The sequence below is a fragment of the Tamandua tetradactyla genome, chromosome 14, assembly GCF_023851605.1.
Source record: "Tamandua tetradactyla isolate mTamTet1 chromosome 14, mTamTet1.pri, whole genome shotgun sequence".
Taxonomy (NCBI): domain Eukaryota; kingdom Metazoa; phylum Chordata; class Mammalia; order Pilosa; family Myrmecophagidae; genus Tamandua; species Tamandua tetradactyla.
In genome coordinates this window covers 58,052,646-58,067,650 of record NC_135340.1, presented here as the reverse complement: position 1 = coordinate 58,067,650, position 15,005 = coordinate 58,052,646, and the positions used below count along the sequence as shown (strand labels likewise).

At 38.5% G+C, this 15,005-nt stretch overlaps 3 protein-coding genes across 3 annotated transcripts in view; 1 reads left to right on the top strand and 2 right to left on the bottom strand.

Annotated features, from left to right (window-relative positions):
• The window catches only part of WDR76 (WD repeat domain 76), a 76,885-nt gene extending 76,453 nt beyond the window's left edge, over positions 1-432 (bottom strand). The window contains exon 1 of the mRNA XM_077127688.1: positions 291-432. The gene's annotated coding sequence lies outside the window, so the exon portion shown is untranslated. The remainder of the gene's footprint in view (positions 1-290) is intronic.
• A 24-nt stretch (positions 433-456) lies between these two features.
• On the top strand, positions 457-12,316 carry MFAP1 (microfibril associated protein 1). The gene is made up of 9 exons (XM_077127701.1): positions 457-697; positions 4,077-4,296; positions 6,095-6,224; positions 6,489-6,676; positions 7,982-8,090; positions 8,197-8,357; positions 9,714-9,873; positions 11,379-11,468; positions 11,562-12,316. The coding sequence occupies exons 1-9, from the start codon at positions 619-621 to the stop codon at positions 11,742-11,744; spliced, it is 1,320 nt and encodes a 439-aa protein (XP_076983816.1). The 5' UTR covers positions 457-618; the 3' UTR covers positions 11,745-12,316.
• A 1,337-nt stretch (positions 12,317-13,653) lies between these two features.
• On the bottom strand, positions 13,654-14,996 carry HYPK (huntingtin interacting protein K). Its single transcript, XM_077127710.1, has 4 exons — positions 14,799-14,996; positions 14,388-14,443; positions 13,981-14,032; positions 13,654-13,821 (listed from the first exon to the last, which is right to left on the bottom strand). Exons 1-4 carry the CDS (start codon positions 14,958-14,960, stop codon positions 13,726-13,728), a joined length of 366 nt encoding a protein of 121 aa, XP_076983825.1. The 5' UTR covers positions 14,961-14,996; the 3' UTR covers positions 13,654-13,725.
• Positions 14,997-15,005: the final 9 nt, after the last annotated feature.

The following is a 15,005-nucleotide window of genomic DNA, read 5'->3' as shown; positions in this document are numbered from 1 at the left end:
ATTTTCCTAGGCGCTTCGGGATTTTTTTTTTTCCTTGCAACTGGCCAAAACCACCACCACCTGCTAGCGTGTGACCTAAATACCATACCTCAGGCCACCACAGCCTCATTAACTAAGCTAATTAAGATGCCATTATTAGCAGGATTACTATCCGGACCCAATTCTAATCCTTCTGAAATTTCAACAATCAGGACAAGCAACCCCTCACTATCTCCTCAATTTCTCCTTCATCACTACACCATTACCCTCGGCTTCAAACCAAGATAACAAGCGAAACTTTTGATTCGGACCTTCTTCGTCGCAAAGCCTAAAGGAAGCAATTTCCCGCCAGAAGCGGCTTCCAAATCCTGCAATATTGAAGACGCGAAGTCAGTCTATGAACATGCGCAGTAACAGATTCGCCCTCCTAGGCACAGGCGCCCAGGCGTCCTCCAATATCCCACAATCCTCTGGTCACATATTTCCGGTTTGTCTAGCCCAGACGCAAGTGGAGTTTCCCTCAGTCTTGCACCCGCGTCCGGTGGACCTAGGGGGAAGTTTTTTTCTTGTTGGTTGACGTTGTCGTGTTCACTGTTTAGAATCAGTTAGGTTCTGGGAGTCACCGCCGCTGCCATCAACATGTCGGTCCCAAGCGCACTCATGAAACAACCGCCCATTCAGTCTACGGCTGGAGCCGTTCCAGTTCGCAATGAGAAAGGTACTGTGCTGAGCCTCTTTGCAGTGGGATCTTACCTGTTTCTGCCCCAGCATCTTCCCAACCCATCCCCCGAGCCGACCACCCCAACCCTGCCGACACGTCCTCCAGTTTCTTCGACCTTCCCACCTTAAACTCGCACCTGATCGCATTGTCTGGGGAGATGGAGTATTGGGGGGAGGGGGGGCAAAACCACTTGTATCTGAGCTTGTTTTTATGGCCTGCCTGCTTTTACGTAAAGCACCTCTCTTCCCTTGGCCTCCATCGATTCATAGACTAATGTATACTGAATGCCTGCAGTTCCTTTTTTATCCCACATGGTAGCTTGTTAATGTTGTTATTATAACTTATCAAAGATATTTATGCGCCTGTTTCCCCTTTGCTAGATCATAATTTTATAAGCTCCTTGAGGCAGGAACCATGTCTTATTCAGCTTTACATCCCTTTCAACGAATGCAGTGGCTGTGCTTATTAAATTGAATATAAAGTGGTGTGGGGCAGTGCCTATAACCTTCAAGAACTCATATTCTAGTAGACGTAAGACATGCAAAAAGAGGCACATTCTAAGCAGTGTACAGTCTTGTGGTTCCTGTCCAATAGGTATAAACCAAGTGCTGTGGAACAGCCAGTTTTTTCAGTAAGGAAGTTGGAAAATATTATCAGTTCTTTCTTTTTTGCTTTATAAGTATACTATACCTACCCCTGTGCCGCTTGCCTTTCTTTTTAAATAACATGACTTTTGAGAATTATCCTTCCAGTACACATAGATTTAATTAATTTTAACTGCTTATGAATTACATGACAACTAAACTATAGCTTACAAATTACAAACAGTGCTACAGTCATCATTCTTAAATGTGTGAATGAGAATTTCTCTAGGGTAGACTCCTGGAGTTCATCATCAACTTTACTACCTATTGCTAAATTGATCTCCAAAATGGGTTACAAGGGAAAAAGAGTTTTTATTTCCCCATGTAGTCATCCATACACTTAGTTGTATCAGATTTTTAAATTTATGTTTAATAGTTGTGAAATGGTAGTACAATACTTTAATTTGCATTTCCCTGATTACAGGTGAGACTGGGCATTTTGCTTGTGTATTTTTCAGCTCTCTGGGTTTTATCTTCTGTGAATTACATGTTTTTTTCATTTGCCCATTTTTTGTTTGGTTTTATTTTCATACATTTCAAATCTGTAATGTCTTTTTCCCTCTTTTTTTTTTTTTTGGCTCTTCTTGTAACTTTAATTATGGAGTCTTCTGTTACAGAAATATTTTTAGTTTTAGTGTAATTATATATTTTTTATGGTTTATGCTTTTTGTGCATATTAAGAAATCTTTCCCTACAATGAGATCATAGATATTCAGTCTCTAAACGTTTTCTAACATCTCAGTGTTGTGTGTATAATGATACAAATGAGTTAAGGATCTTACAGTTTAGTAGGGGATGTAAATGTTTTAGATTTTTTCATGTTTGGGTATTTAATTCATCTGAATTTTGTCTTTATGTGATGTTAGGGGTACATAGAGACCAGCAGAACAGAAAGGACAGAAAAGACACGTCTGAGAACTTGCTGTATTGAAGTAGTATTAAAAATTAGTGGGAAATGAAAATAAAATGGGAGAGTTGGAAGGTGGGCCACGGTAACTCAGTAGGTAGAGTTCTCACCTGCCATGCCCAAGACCCGGGTTCCATTCCCGATGCCTGCCCATACCAAAAAAAAAAAAAAAAATCAGTGGGAAATGGATGGGCTATTCAGTCAATGGAGTGGGGACAATTAGCTAACCATATGGTAAAAGGTAAAATTAGATCCCTAACTCATACCACATACAAACAAAATTCCAGATGAATTAAAGACCAAAGTATGAAAAACATCTTAAATATTTACATCCCCTACTAAACTGAAAGATCTTTAACTTAGAGCCTATTTGAATAATTGTGCATATAACACTTATATGTTAGAAAACCTTTATAATCTGAATATATTATTTAAATATTATAACTTTAAATAAGCCTTGCTCTGGTACAGGGAACCTCCACATTATGTGGTACAGAGGACCTTTCATTTGTCTTCAGAACCGTCTTGGCTCTTAGCCTCCCTTTCCATATGATTTTCAAATCAATCTGGGGAATGGAACTACATTAAAAATTGTAAATTTATAGATTAACTCAGGCATGGTCACCGTCTTCTCATGAACATGATGTATTTCTCAATAAAACATTTAATTAGATCTTTCATATCGCTCAGTAAAATTTTTTATTATTCTTCCTAAAACCTTGCATCTCATTTCTTGAGTTTTATTCCTAGGTTCTTTATAGATTAGTTGCTTTTATAAATTATATTTTTAAACTACGTTTTCTAACTATATGAACCAATGTACAGATAAATTCATTTTTATATGTAGGTCTTTTATTCAGCTCTCTGAGCTTGAACTTTCTGGGCTTGTCTATCTTGTATTTTCTACATAGAGAATCATATGGTTGTAAATTATGGCAGTTTCTTTCTTTTTAGTCCTTACACCATTTATCTCTTCCTTTTTCTTCTTGCCCAACTTAGAATCATAATACACTGTCGACTAGAAGGTGTGATAGGAACAAAATAAGAATACCCTCTGTTTTTCTAAGTTTAAACCATCCCCTGTAGTCCTGAGCTAAATCTTAATCTGTCATGATGGCTTGAGGTTTTTGTTTGTTTGTTTTTATATTGCTGGAATAAATTTGCTTTATGTTTTTTAGTATTTTTTGTATCTATGTTCATAAATGAAATCCACCTTATGTTTTCCTTTGAACTATCCTTTTTTTTTCTTTAAAGTTATACTTATGAGTGGTTAGTTTTCCTTCATTATTGGTTATGTTTGTATTTGTAAAAGAGAGATTATCTGCTTTTGCTGGTTTGATAGTGCATGAGCAAAAGGAAAAGAAAGTAAAAATAGATAAGTTTAGAAAATTATATGGTAATATAGTAGAAAGGCTGCCATGGAAAATTCCTGAGAGAACTAAAAGAATGTTTGAAAAGTTACTCTTACTATGTGTCAGGCACTTTTACAAATAATTCGCTTAAGAGTATATTTGAGGTGGAATAGCATGCATTTATGATAGGCACTGTCTGTGTGTTTGGGGAGATTCATTTTTTATTGTTTATCTGCCCACATTCCTTCACTTTATTGCACCCAAGGTGTAGGCCTCATTATCATTAGTGCTGGTATTTACCAGAATGCCTACCTGGGACTTGGTCTTTGTAGGAAAACGCCGTTAGTGAATAGATAGTCTTCTGTTTAGACTCTGGTATAAAAGGAATACACAGCTCCATCTGTAAAAGCCAAGAGTCGAAGGACACTGGAAAAGAGGCTACTGAAACATTAATTATAATCTTTCTCATCCAGGGGAGATTTCCATGGAGAAAGTGAAGGTGAAACGCTATGTATCAGGAAAACGGCCAGACTATGCCCCTATGGAGTCCTCAGATGAGGAGGATGAAGAATTTCAGTTCATTAAGAAAGCCAAAGAACAAGAAGCAGAGCCTGAGGAACAGGAGGAAGATTCATCTAGTGACCCCCGTCTGCGACGTTTGCAAAACCGTATTAGTGAAGATGTGGAAGAGAGGTATTAACTAGGGTTATATTTCCCTGGAACAGGACCTGAACCCTTACAGGTTAATTAATAATCACAACAGTAATAATAGCCAGTACTTGAATCATACTTAGAATGTGCCAGACACTGTTCCAAGTATTAATTTACTAATTTTTTTAATAAGCCAACAACCTTATGAGATGTGGGTACTGTTATCCCCATTTTACAAATGAGGAAACTGAGAGTGCAAAGGGGTTAGGTAAATAATATGACCAAAGTTACACAGCTAATAAATGGCAGCTTCAGAAAATGGCAAGTTACCTCTGGCCCAACGGTCCTAATTAACTCATTAAAGGAATAGAAAACACAGACCATTGGTTGATTTTTGAGGGAAGTTTTTTTTTTTAATATTTTATTGATAAATAACATGCAACACAAACATTCTTAACATACAGACATTCCATACATGGTGTACAATCAGTGGCTCACAGTATCATCACATAGTATACTGATCACTATGATCATTTTTTAGAACATTTGCATCACTCCAGAAAAAGAAATGAAAAGAAAAAAGAAAAAACTCATACATACCATACCTTTTACCCCTTCCTCCCACTGACCACTAATATTTCCATCTACCCAATATATATTAACGTTTATTCCCCTATTTTTTTCTACACCCCTTACCACTCCCTTTCATTAATCACTAGTATTTCAGTCTACTCAATTTGTTTTAACATTTGTTCCCCGTTATTTATTTATTTTTAATCTATATTTTTTATTCATCTGTCCATACTGTAGATAAAAGGAGCATCAGACACAAGGCTTTCACAATCATATAGTTACACTGCAAAAGCTATATCATTGTACATTCATCTTCAAGAAACATTGTTACTGGAATGAGAGGAAATTTTTTAATGCAAAGATTAGTTTTCTAAAGTTTGAAAATTTGATTTTATCCATCTACTTGTTCTAAAGACCAATAAGGGAAAATGAACTAGGAGAAAAGGCCAGATAAATGGTCTCATATAGGAGATTGCACCCCACTGAGAGATTTTGCATGTTGTATATTAGTTAATACATTACCTTACAGATTAGACTTGAGATCCTGAACTTTCACAGTTCGCATTGTCTCAGGAATTTTTTGCAGACCTCCTAAGCCCAGAGAGTCCATTTATTTAACTGTGTGGTTAGATCCAAATAATTTAACAAGTATTTATGTCTTAACATCTTAGCCATTTGAAAAAATATATGCACATAAGAGAAAAAGCATTTATTTCACTCTATAAGTAAGCACAGTTACTTAATAATGGGATTTGTGCATCTGTTGAATACTGACAACTCTTAAACCTTTTAATCAGTTGAACAACACCATTTCCTGTCCCATGTTGATGTTCATGTGATACTTATTCTTTTATCACAACAGTCACAGAAACTCAGTTTCACAAAGATGTCACTGAAAGGAATATAGAGTGATCTGATGTGAACTATCTTGAATTATTTAAAATATCCCAGTGCACTGCTTTGAGTTGGCTTCATTGCCCCAATGAAGGGTTAGATAAATAATACTGCCTCAGCCTACAGTTTGAAAATCACAAGTGAGGGCTATCTTGTGAGATACTGAATAGCAGCCTGAGGTTTATGATTTATGTTTTACATTCAACTTGATTATTTGCTCTGATACTTTGGGTTAGTTTCTTTAATTTGTGCCTTTGTGTCCCTACCTAATGAATCCAAACATAATGTCCTGGTGCTATGTGACTAAGGAGATGGGGTTGATGCGTCTTCAATTTGTGACATTGGTGTTACAGTTGAATATATTGTTTTACAGATTAGCTCGACATAGGAAAATTGTGGAACCTGAAATAGTAGGAGAAAGTGACTCAGAGGTAGAAGGAGATGCTTGGCACATGGAGCGAGAAGATAGCAGTGAAGAAGAAGAGGAAGAAATTGACGATGAGGTATGATAAAGGAAAATGGGAAGTTTCTGGATACAAGAAAAAGTTGGGACTTAGGCTCCTTTGTTGAGGCTGTAAAGACACAAGATTGCTGCCTTGGGCAGAACTCTGATCATGTACCGTTTATTGGGGATAGAATTGAAAACAGAATGGCACTAAGTTGCATTTCCTCTTATCAGAAATCATTGGGCCTGGCGAGGGAAAAAATAGAAAGCCATGTTAGGGCATGGGCCATTTGACTGACAGGCTTGGACAATGACTTGATAGGAAATAGAGCGGCGCCGTGGCATGATGCGTCAGCGAGCACAAGAGAGAAAAAATGAAGAGATGGAAGTCATGGAGGTGGAAGATGAGGGGCGTTCTGGGGAGGAGTCAGAATCGGAGTCTGAGTATGAAGAATATACAGACAGTGAAGATGAGATGGAACCTCGCCTAAAGCCAGTCTTCATTCGAAAGTAAGTATCTCACAAGCCAGGCCTGAATCCACAGGATATTTACTACTTTTCTAAAATAGAAGTCTCTTTTCTATCTTATAGACTTCTGAAATCTAAGCACTAAGAAAGTCTTCTGCCCAGTGTCCTAGCTTTGGGATTTTCTGCTGAGGAAAATTTTGTTATTAGCAGAGAGCCTGAGTTTGTTTTCACAGACTTTTCAGTTAAAGACCACATATCAGTGCAACGTCTGTTTTATTCCTTTTTTTTATTATTATATATATTTTAAATACCAAAAAACACCAAACAAATGCAAACATTCTTAACTTTTGATCATTCCATTCTATGTATATAATCAGTAATTCACAATATCATCACATAGTTGCATATTCATCATCCTGATCGTTTCTTGGAACATTTGCATCTATTCAGAAAAAGAAATAAAAAGGAAACAGAAAAAAAATTCATACCTACCATACCCCCCACTCATCCCCCTCATCAATCACCAGCATTTCACTCTAAATTTATTTTAACATTTGTTCCCATTATTTATTTTTATTCCATATGTTCTACTCGTCTGTTGACAAGGTAGATAAAAGGAGCATCAGACACAAGGTTTTCACAATCACACAGTCACATTGTGAGAGCTATATCATTATACAATCATCATCAAGAAACATGGCTACTGGAACACAGCTCTGCATTTTCAGGCAGTTCCCTCCAGCCTCTCCATTACATCTTGACTAACAAGGTGATATCTACTTAATGCGCAAGAATAACCTCCAGGATAATCTCTTGACTCTATTTGGTATCTCTCAGCCATTGACACTTTGTCTCATTTCACTCTTCCCCCTTTTGGTCCAGAAGGTTTTCTCAATCCCCTGATGCTGAGTCTCAGCTCATTCTAGGGGTTTTCTCAATCCCTTGATGCTGAGTCTCAGCTCATTCTAGGATTTCTGTCCCACGTTGCCAGGAAGGTCCACACCCCTGGGAGTCATGTCCCACGTAGACAGGGGGAGGGTGGTAGGATAGGTCTGTTTTATTTTAAGCACAAAATTAAGCTTGAAGAGAAAATTCCTATTCCTTTTCTTATGGCTAGAGATCCTGTTACTTACAATCCAACAGATTCCATGATCTATCCAGGCAGTTCCTAAAGATGAATGGGATTTTGCTGCTCTAAAGACCTAGGATGACTCCCTTTTTTGGCTTTTTGCAAACAGAGCCAAAGATTGTTTGGCTTCTTCTAATTTGGATGGGACTAGACTTAGGAGAACAAGGAACTCTACTCTATAAGGCCTTTGGGCAATTAACAGGACCTCTGTGCTGCAGGAAAGACCGAGTGACAGTTCAAGAACGTGAGGCTGAAGCATTAAAACAGAAGGAGCTGGAGCAGGAGGCAAAACGCATGGCTGAAGAGAGGCGCAAGTACACACTCAAGGTGCTGGGGAGTGGTTGTAAGAAGGATTGAGTGCAAGGAGTAGTGTAATTAGGTTTGTCTGGAGAGAATTAGAAAGTCTAACAGCTAAATTGTTCTCCTTATCCAGATTGTAGAAGAGGAGACCAAGAAAGAACTGGAAGAGAACAAGCGGTCCCTGGCTGCACTGGATGCACTCAATACTGATGATGAAAATGATGAGGAGGAATATGAGGCATGGAAAGTTCGGGAGCTGAAGAGAATCAAGAGGGACAGAGAAGATCGAGAAGCGTGAGTAATAAGATGGGCCTAGAGTTAAAGCTGTTAATGGGGCAGGTTTCTAATAGGGTAGGTCTGAGACTGAATACCTACTCTGAGTTCCACTCTAGCTTTCTTTAGAGTCCCTAGAGCTGGATGAGTTTTCCATAATTGGAATGTGGCTTCTTAAAATGAAGTCACAGCAAAGCAAAACACTTTTTTGATGTTTCTCCATGATAAAGCACCAGCTAATTCTCCCTTTAGTTTCCTGTTAGACACACAAGTTAATCACTGTTGCAGATATCTATTGCTGTATAACAAACCAACTCAAAATTAAAAGTGGCTTCAAACAGTTTCTTTTTCTCACAGTTTGGCATTTGGCTGAACAGCTCTTCTCCTGGTTTCATCTGGGCCTGTTTATGCAACTGCTTCCAGCTGGGTTAGAAGGTCCAGCTGGGTTAGAAGGTCCAAGAGGGCCACACTCACATGTCTGATAGTTACCAGCTAGATACCAGCTGGAATGACTTGCTTCCTTTCATGACAGTCTCAGGGCAGCATTCTATGAGGGCAAAGGTGAAAGGTGGCCTGTGTACCAGAACTTATACATCATTTCTACGACATTGTATCAATGTGTCACATTGTGTCAAAGCAAGTCAAGCCAATTCCAGTTCAAAAGGGAGGAGAAATAAAGCCCACTTCTAGATGGGAGACAAAGCAAAGTCACATTGAAAGGAAGCATGCATACTATGATGGGAAGAATTTTGACACTTAAATAATCTACCATGTTCATTATTCAAGCAGAATCATTTCTGAGCTGCATCACCCATCCCTGCAGATTAGTAGGAATGAGAGTATAATCTCAGTTTTCAAGAGAAACCATCAGTAGATAATTCTGCTCTCAGCCTGCAGTTTATATGGGTCTTATCTCGAGCTTTAAGAAGTCCATATAGGGCAAAAGTATCTCCATGTGTATTTTTCTGGAGAAAAGAGATCTGTGAGCAAAAAAAAAAAGTTAAATCACTCCAATCATAGTAGTGATTGGTTTATGACATGTAAGCACATTTGTGATAACTAAAGGAATAACAGCAAAATCATACACAGGGCTATTTTACATCAGTGAAATAAGGAGACTTTTTAGGAATGATAAATTAGTTATGTTGCAAAATCAAGCAGTAATGGTATGTCTGAACTTCCAAAAGGCTAGAATCAACTTTCAAAAGTTGGTGGACTTGCAAACATAACAAAGATTGCCCCACCTTATTTATTGAGCTCCTGATCTTGATTTCTAATAGGCAATGACTAGAATTAAAGAAGGCACTTAATAAGAGATGGAACCATGTTATTTTCTGAAGCTGGAATAGTACTAATACTATTTTGCCCCTTGTACAGGCTTGAGAAGGAAAAAGCAGAAATTGAACGCATGAGAAACCTGACTGAGGAAGAAAGGCGAGCCGAGCTTCGAGCAAATGGCAAAGTCATTACCAACAAAGCTGTTAAGGGCAAATATAAATTCTTACAGAAGTATTATCACCGGGGTGCTTTCTTCATGGTAAGAAGTGAAAAAGGAATCTGAAAGTAGAACAGTAGGAAAAACTCAAGAGGCTTTAAATGCTGTCCCATCTGCTCACTCTCCCAAACCTCCCATACCCCAAGGATAAACTGGTCCTGGAGATGATATTTCTACTTGACAGTGGTCAACTTTCTTATTTTCTTTTTGCCTTTGAAGAATAAAAATCAAATAGAGAAAGGCAGTGTCAACAAGAATATAGACGTTAACAGCAACTGTTCTGTTTGGCCCCACCTCTCAGGAGGAAATGATACAGCAAGAATTGAGGGACTGAAATAGAAAGGTAGTAAATCACTTCTGTATCATTATTTCATAGCCAAATAAGAAGTTTTGGTAATGTGAAAACCAAATAGCAAATAGCTTTTTAACTCAGATTTGGGTAGCAGAAGTTTAGTTCACTTCATTCTGAACTGACAGAAAATGACTAAGCGTAAATAACCAAAAGAATGATTGGTTAACTAACCATTGTGTGAAACGCCATAATCTTTATTCTTTATATAAAGACCAAGGTCAAAACAGCAATCTCTTAACCCCTTGTAAAGTGATATGGACTTATCCCAAATTACTTGGAATTAACAACAGTGATATAGGAATGTCAGGAAAGAGAATGGGATAATTGATTGCATTTAATACTCTGATAACTTGTAGTTTGTTAAATTTGGTTCCTAATGTTAAAAAAGGTTTGTATCAAAAACTAGACTAACTTTTTTCAAGTGCTGTATATTAAACACTGAATATTCCTATTAGAAAATCCCTGCCCTTCACTGTAAATACTAGAGCAACTTAAAAACGTCAGTGGACGTCTCGGTAATTCTCTTCAAAATCTGTATTTGGCCTTGCTGCTAGGTAAAGGAGTTATGCTTAGTTAATAAAATAACCACTTAAAGTTTTTGAGTAAGACAGAGATATAGAGTTGTGTTTTAGAACATTAATCTAGCATAAGAATGATTGTAGGGAAAAACTAGACTAACCCAGTTGATGAAAGATTACAAGAGTGGCAAGTAATTAAATGTGCACAAAGATTACTCACATTTTAAATCTAGGTAATTGAGAGAATGTTGGTCCCATTAAATCAGAAGAGACTGATTTGGAAAGGCAGGGGCAGTAATTTGCGTTTTAGATGTGAATTTGACATGCCATTAGAATATTCAAGTGAAGATATTTAAAAGGAAGTAGTAAATTCAGGATTGGCATTTTAGTGAGATGTTGTATAGGTTTACAAATCCTGTACAGAGTTGAAGTCACATGAGTGAATGAGCACATGGAGTGTACAGAGAATATAGCAACCTTCAGAAAATGTCTACACTTAGGAAGGAAAGACAACACAACAGAGGAAAAAGAGTATCATTTCCTCGACTAATGTAAGCTTTTGTAGAACAGTTCAATACCTTCTGCTTTCATGTATCCCTCATAGTAGAGTTTAGTAAATTTGTGGTTTGAATATATGGAAAACAAAACTATGAGACTGATAAGATTCTTTTCTACAGGATGAAGATGAAGAAGTATATAAGAGAGATTTTAGTGCACCAACTCTGGAGGATCATTTCAACAAAACCATTCTTCCCAAAGTCATGCAGGTATGGGGAACCTTAGTAACATGGGAGAGATGTTTTGAGGGCTGGGGCATAGTAATTTTTGGTGGTATAATTCATCATCCATCCTTCCCTTAGGTCAAGAACTTCGGACGCTCTGGCCGTACCAAATATACTCACCTTGTGGATCAAGACACCACTTCCTTCGACTCAGCATGGGGTCAAGAGAGTGCCCAGAACACAAAGTTCTTTAAACAAAAGGCAGCTGGGGTACGAGATGTATTTGAGCGGCCATCTGCTAAGAAGCGGAAAACTACCTAAGGTTCAACTACTTATTCTTCCAACTGTGGGACACAAGGGGAAGTCTCGGCACCTGGTCCTTGATTTGATTTTACCATAATTTACATGGTTCCCATATCCAGACTATTGGACCTATGCCATATCGGGGACATTGGACCACCCAGCCTTGGTAAGAGTTGCTTTGTGTGGTTTGGACTCAATGCTGAGAAACCCACAGAAAAGTACCATCCAGGTAGGATTAGAGGCTGAAATGTCGAACGCTTCATCAATGCTATAGCTTCCCATAATTACTTGGGACTGTTCAGTTACTTTTTCCAGCCCCTTAGCTTGGATCAAAACATGTCCAGAAAAAAAGTGGACGATGCATTACTTCTGCCTTAGGGTTAGAAGTGATATACCAGGAAATTTATGTTCATTGAAAACCTGTTTTGCATTTCTTGGTTGGCGTCAGTTTCTTTTAGGTGAACTGACTTTTTGATCCACTTATGAGCATCAAGAAATAAAAGAATCACACACCAGGATTTTTTTGTACAATACTAGAAATAAAATGTGCAGGTGTCTACCTGTTAACTAAAATAAAGAACTGAGAATTATGAGAGGATGTTTTACATTTTGATCATCCCCTTTTATCTGAGACACAGATACCCAGACAAGGTTTTTTCTAAATAGAATACAGATTTATTTCATGAGCACATACAGACGTGTTTGATTGTCCATGCTCCCTATTTATTATAGCTCTACATGGAACAAAAAATTTAACCCATGGCATGGGGCACCCAGCTTTATCAATTCAAGATAAAGGACACAATCTTCCTTGCCCAGTTATCAAAGAGGGGCACAGAAGGCTTTCCAAACTGCAGTATAGTGGCATCATGCTTGAGTTCAACTCAATGATTTTTCCACTTAATATTTAATATAAAACCACTATGCACATAGCAGAGCACTAGGAGCTCTAGGGATCATTTAACCAGTGGGAAGATTTTTTTTTCTTAATTGCTATAAAAAATGAGAAGACTGAGGTCTTTTCACATCCTTTAAATGACCCACTGGGAAAATCAAAGAATAAAAGTATTAATACAAATAATTACTATGAGGTAATAAAATAAGCACATACAGAAGAACACAGGTTCAAGCCACCATTGTGTGCTGGGGTGGGAGGAGAAGGCTCTGATCTGAAGTTTTATCCTAAAGCCAAAATGAGAGTAAATTGAAATTCTTTTGGAAGATTATAACTACCATTTGAGATTTCACTCTGAGGCAAGTACTAGGCTAAGCACTTTACATTTATCAGCTCATCTCTCCCTACAACAACCTACAAGATGTGCATTATTTTACAAGCTCAGCAAGGTTGACTTGGCCAAAGTTGATTAACTTTCAAAGTGAAATTGTCTTCTTTCCAGGAAGGAAATTGAATGTAAGGTATAAGTGTTAGATTCAGAATTGATATGTTAAATCTATTTCACAAATCAAAATCTTTAATCAATTCTGTGTAAGGCCTCCTCACTCTCACTTCTAAGTTAAGAAATAATTTTTGATTCGAGTGTCCTTACCGTGTACTCACCCTGGGTTCCTAAATTCTAACTCAAAAGTGGCCAAAAAAGTGGTTTGGTAACTTACATATACATACAGTGGCTCCTTGGTAGGTACTTTCCTTTTAGCTGTTCTTAAGCTACCATGGAGACACATAGCATGGAACACAGTAACTGCTGAAAATACAAATCTTGAATGCTGTTAAGTGAGAGTCAGATGAATGAGCTGCGCTTATCATGAGTATTTGCATCTGAACATGAGTTGGCTTCTACACTGATCCTTCAAATAGCTTCATTAGGGGCTGGAAATGAGGAGTGGGACACTTATATCCAGTTATACTCCAAATACAGATTTTCCACAACAAAAAATTAAAATATATGTAGCACTTGATCCACGATAATAAAACTGTGAAAAACAAAAAAATCTTTATTGCAATAAATTAATACAATAAGTATGTCTGAGAAAGCACACATCAATTAGTTAAGGCAATAAGAGCCTCTACCACATTGCCCATGTGCTCCCGCAAGCTCCGCTCTGCTGCTGCTCTTGAAATCTCCATCTCTGTCATCTGCAAGAAAAGGATCCAAGTGTTACTCAAGACTTCTTCCAGGCATTAACAATGCCACCAAAACATACTGACTCTACTTTTAATTAAAGTTTCAGTAAACAACCCAAATTTAGCTAAGAACTTCCTCTATTCCTTTACCAGTTAGGCATTAATACTCACTATCAGCTCCAGATCTTCCTTCTTGATTGTAACCTTTGCCAGTTCCTTCTCCCTGCAAATATTTGTGTACATTAGTCTTGAATATTTGTTGAATGAAAACAAAGTGGTTCCCACCCCCCTCATCTGATATTACCATCCCTTCCACTGGAGTCTACAGTAGGCAGCAAGTGTTGCCAGGAGACCTTTAATTCCACTAGCAAAGTAAAGTTGTAAAACTTTTTTTTTTTTTTTTTTTTAAAAAACATGGGCAGGCACCGGGAAACGAACCCGGGTTTCCCGCATGGCAGGCGAGAGAACTCTGCCACTGAGCCACCGTTGCCCGCCCTTTTGAAGAACAGTACAAAGGTTTAATAATTTTTATTTTTGTCTTAAAGAAGGGGTGGGCTGGCTTCATGTATAAGACTTACCGCTCCTGTTTGGCTTTCTGCTCCCGGGATCGTCTGTCTCCAATCACCGACATGGCCTATAGGTAGGACAGGTCTTAGTTAACTGCCACAAGCTCTGCTACTCGCAGTTCTCAATGCTCTAAAAAGCCAATTCTATGCGAGTCATTTTTATACTCGCGAAGACAAGTATCAGGAACAAAGTTTTATGATTTATTGAATTCTGTACACCTGAGATCCACTTTATGTACAATCTCCAAGCTCCCCCTCGCTAACCGACGGCCTCCCAGGGGCGGCCGTTTCGCTCCGCTCCACCCTCTTGCCTGTTTCTGCCATCGGGACAAGGACCCAACCTGCAGCTCTAACTTCCAAATACAGCCTCATGGACCCCTCCGTTCTTAAAACCCGCCAAGACGTGCTCCGGGCCGCCCTCACCGTCTCCAGATTGGAACTCTGGATCTCCTTCTCTTCTGCATAGTCGGTGACCCGCTCCAGGTCCGCCGCACCACTGTCATGTTTCCGTGGTTTATCGGGAGGACGTTCCGGGCCACTCGTCTCAGTCTCCAACTCAAGTTCCACATCCCCCTCTGTCGCCATCTTGGTTCAATCGCGCAGCCCCACAGACCCCGCCCCGCCCTATGA

What these genes read in the sequence shown, in the direction of transcription:
- MFAP1 (XM_077127701.1), top strand. Translation starts at nt 619, where the DNA reads ATGTCGGTCCCAAGCGCACTCATGAAACAACCGCCCATTCAGTCTACG. An exon ending in AAGCCAGTCTTCATTCGAAA is followed by an intron (nt 6,677 to 7,981) that starts GTAAGTATCTCA and finishes TCTGTGCTGCAG; the next exon opens with GAAAGACCGAGTGACAGTTC. An exon ending in ACCGGGGTGCTTTCTTCATG is followed by an intron (nt 9,874 to 11,378) that starts GTAAGAAGTGAA and finishes TCTTTTCTACAG; the next exon opens with GATGAAGATGAAGAAGTATA.
- HYPK (XM_077127710.1), bottom strand. Translation starts at nt 14,960, where the DNA reads ATGGCGACAGAGGGGGATGTGGAACTTGAGTTGGAGACTGAGACGAGT. An exon ending in AGAGTTCCAATCTGGAGACG is followed by an intron (nt 14,444 to 14,798) that starts GTGAGGGCGGCC and finishes TCCTACCTATAG; the next exon opens with GCCATGTCGGTGATTGGAGA. An exon ending in AGGAAGATCTGGAGCTGATA is followed by an intron (nt 13,822 to 13,980) that starts GTGAGTATTAAT and finishes CTTTTCTTGCAG; the next exon opens with ATGACAGAGATGGAGATTTC.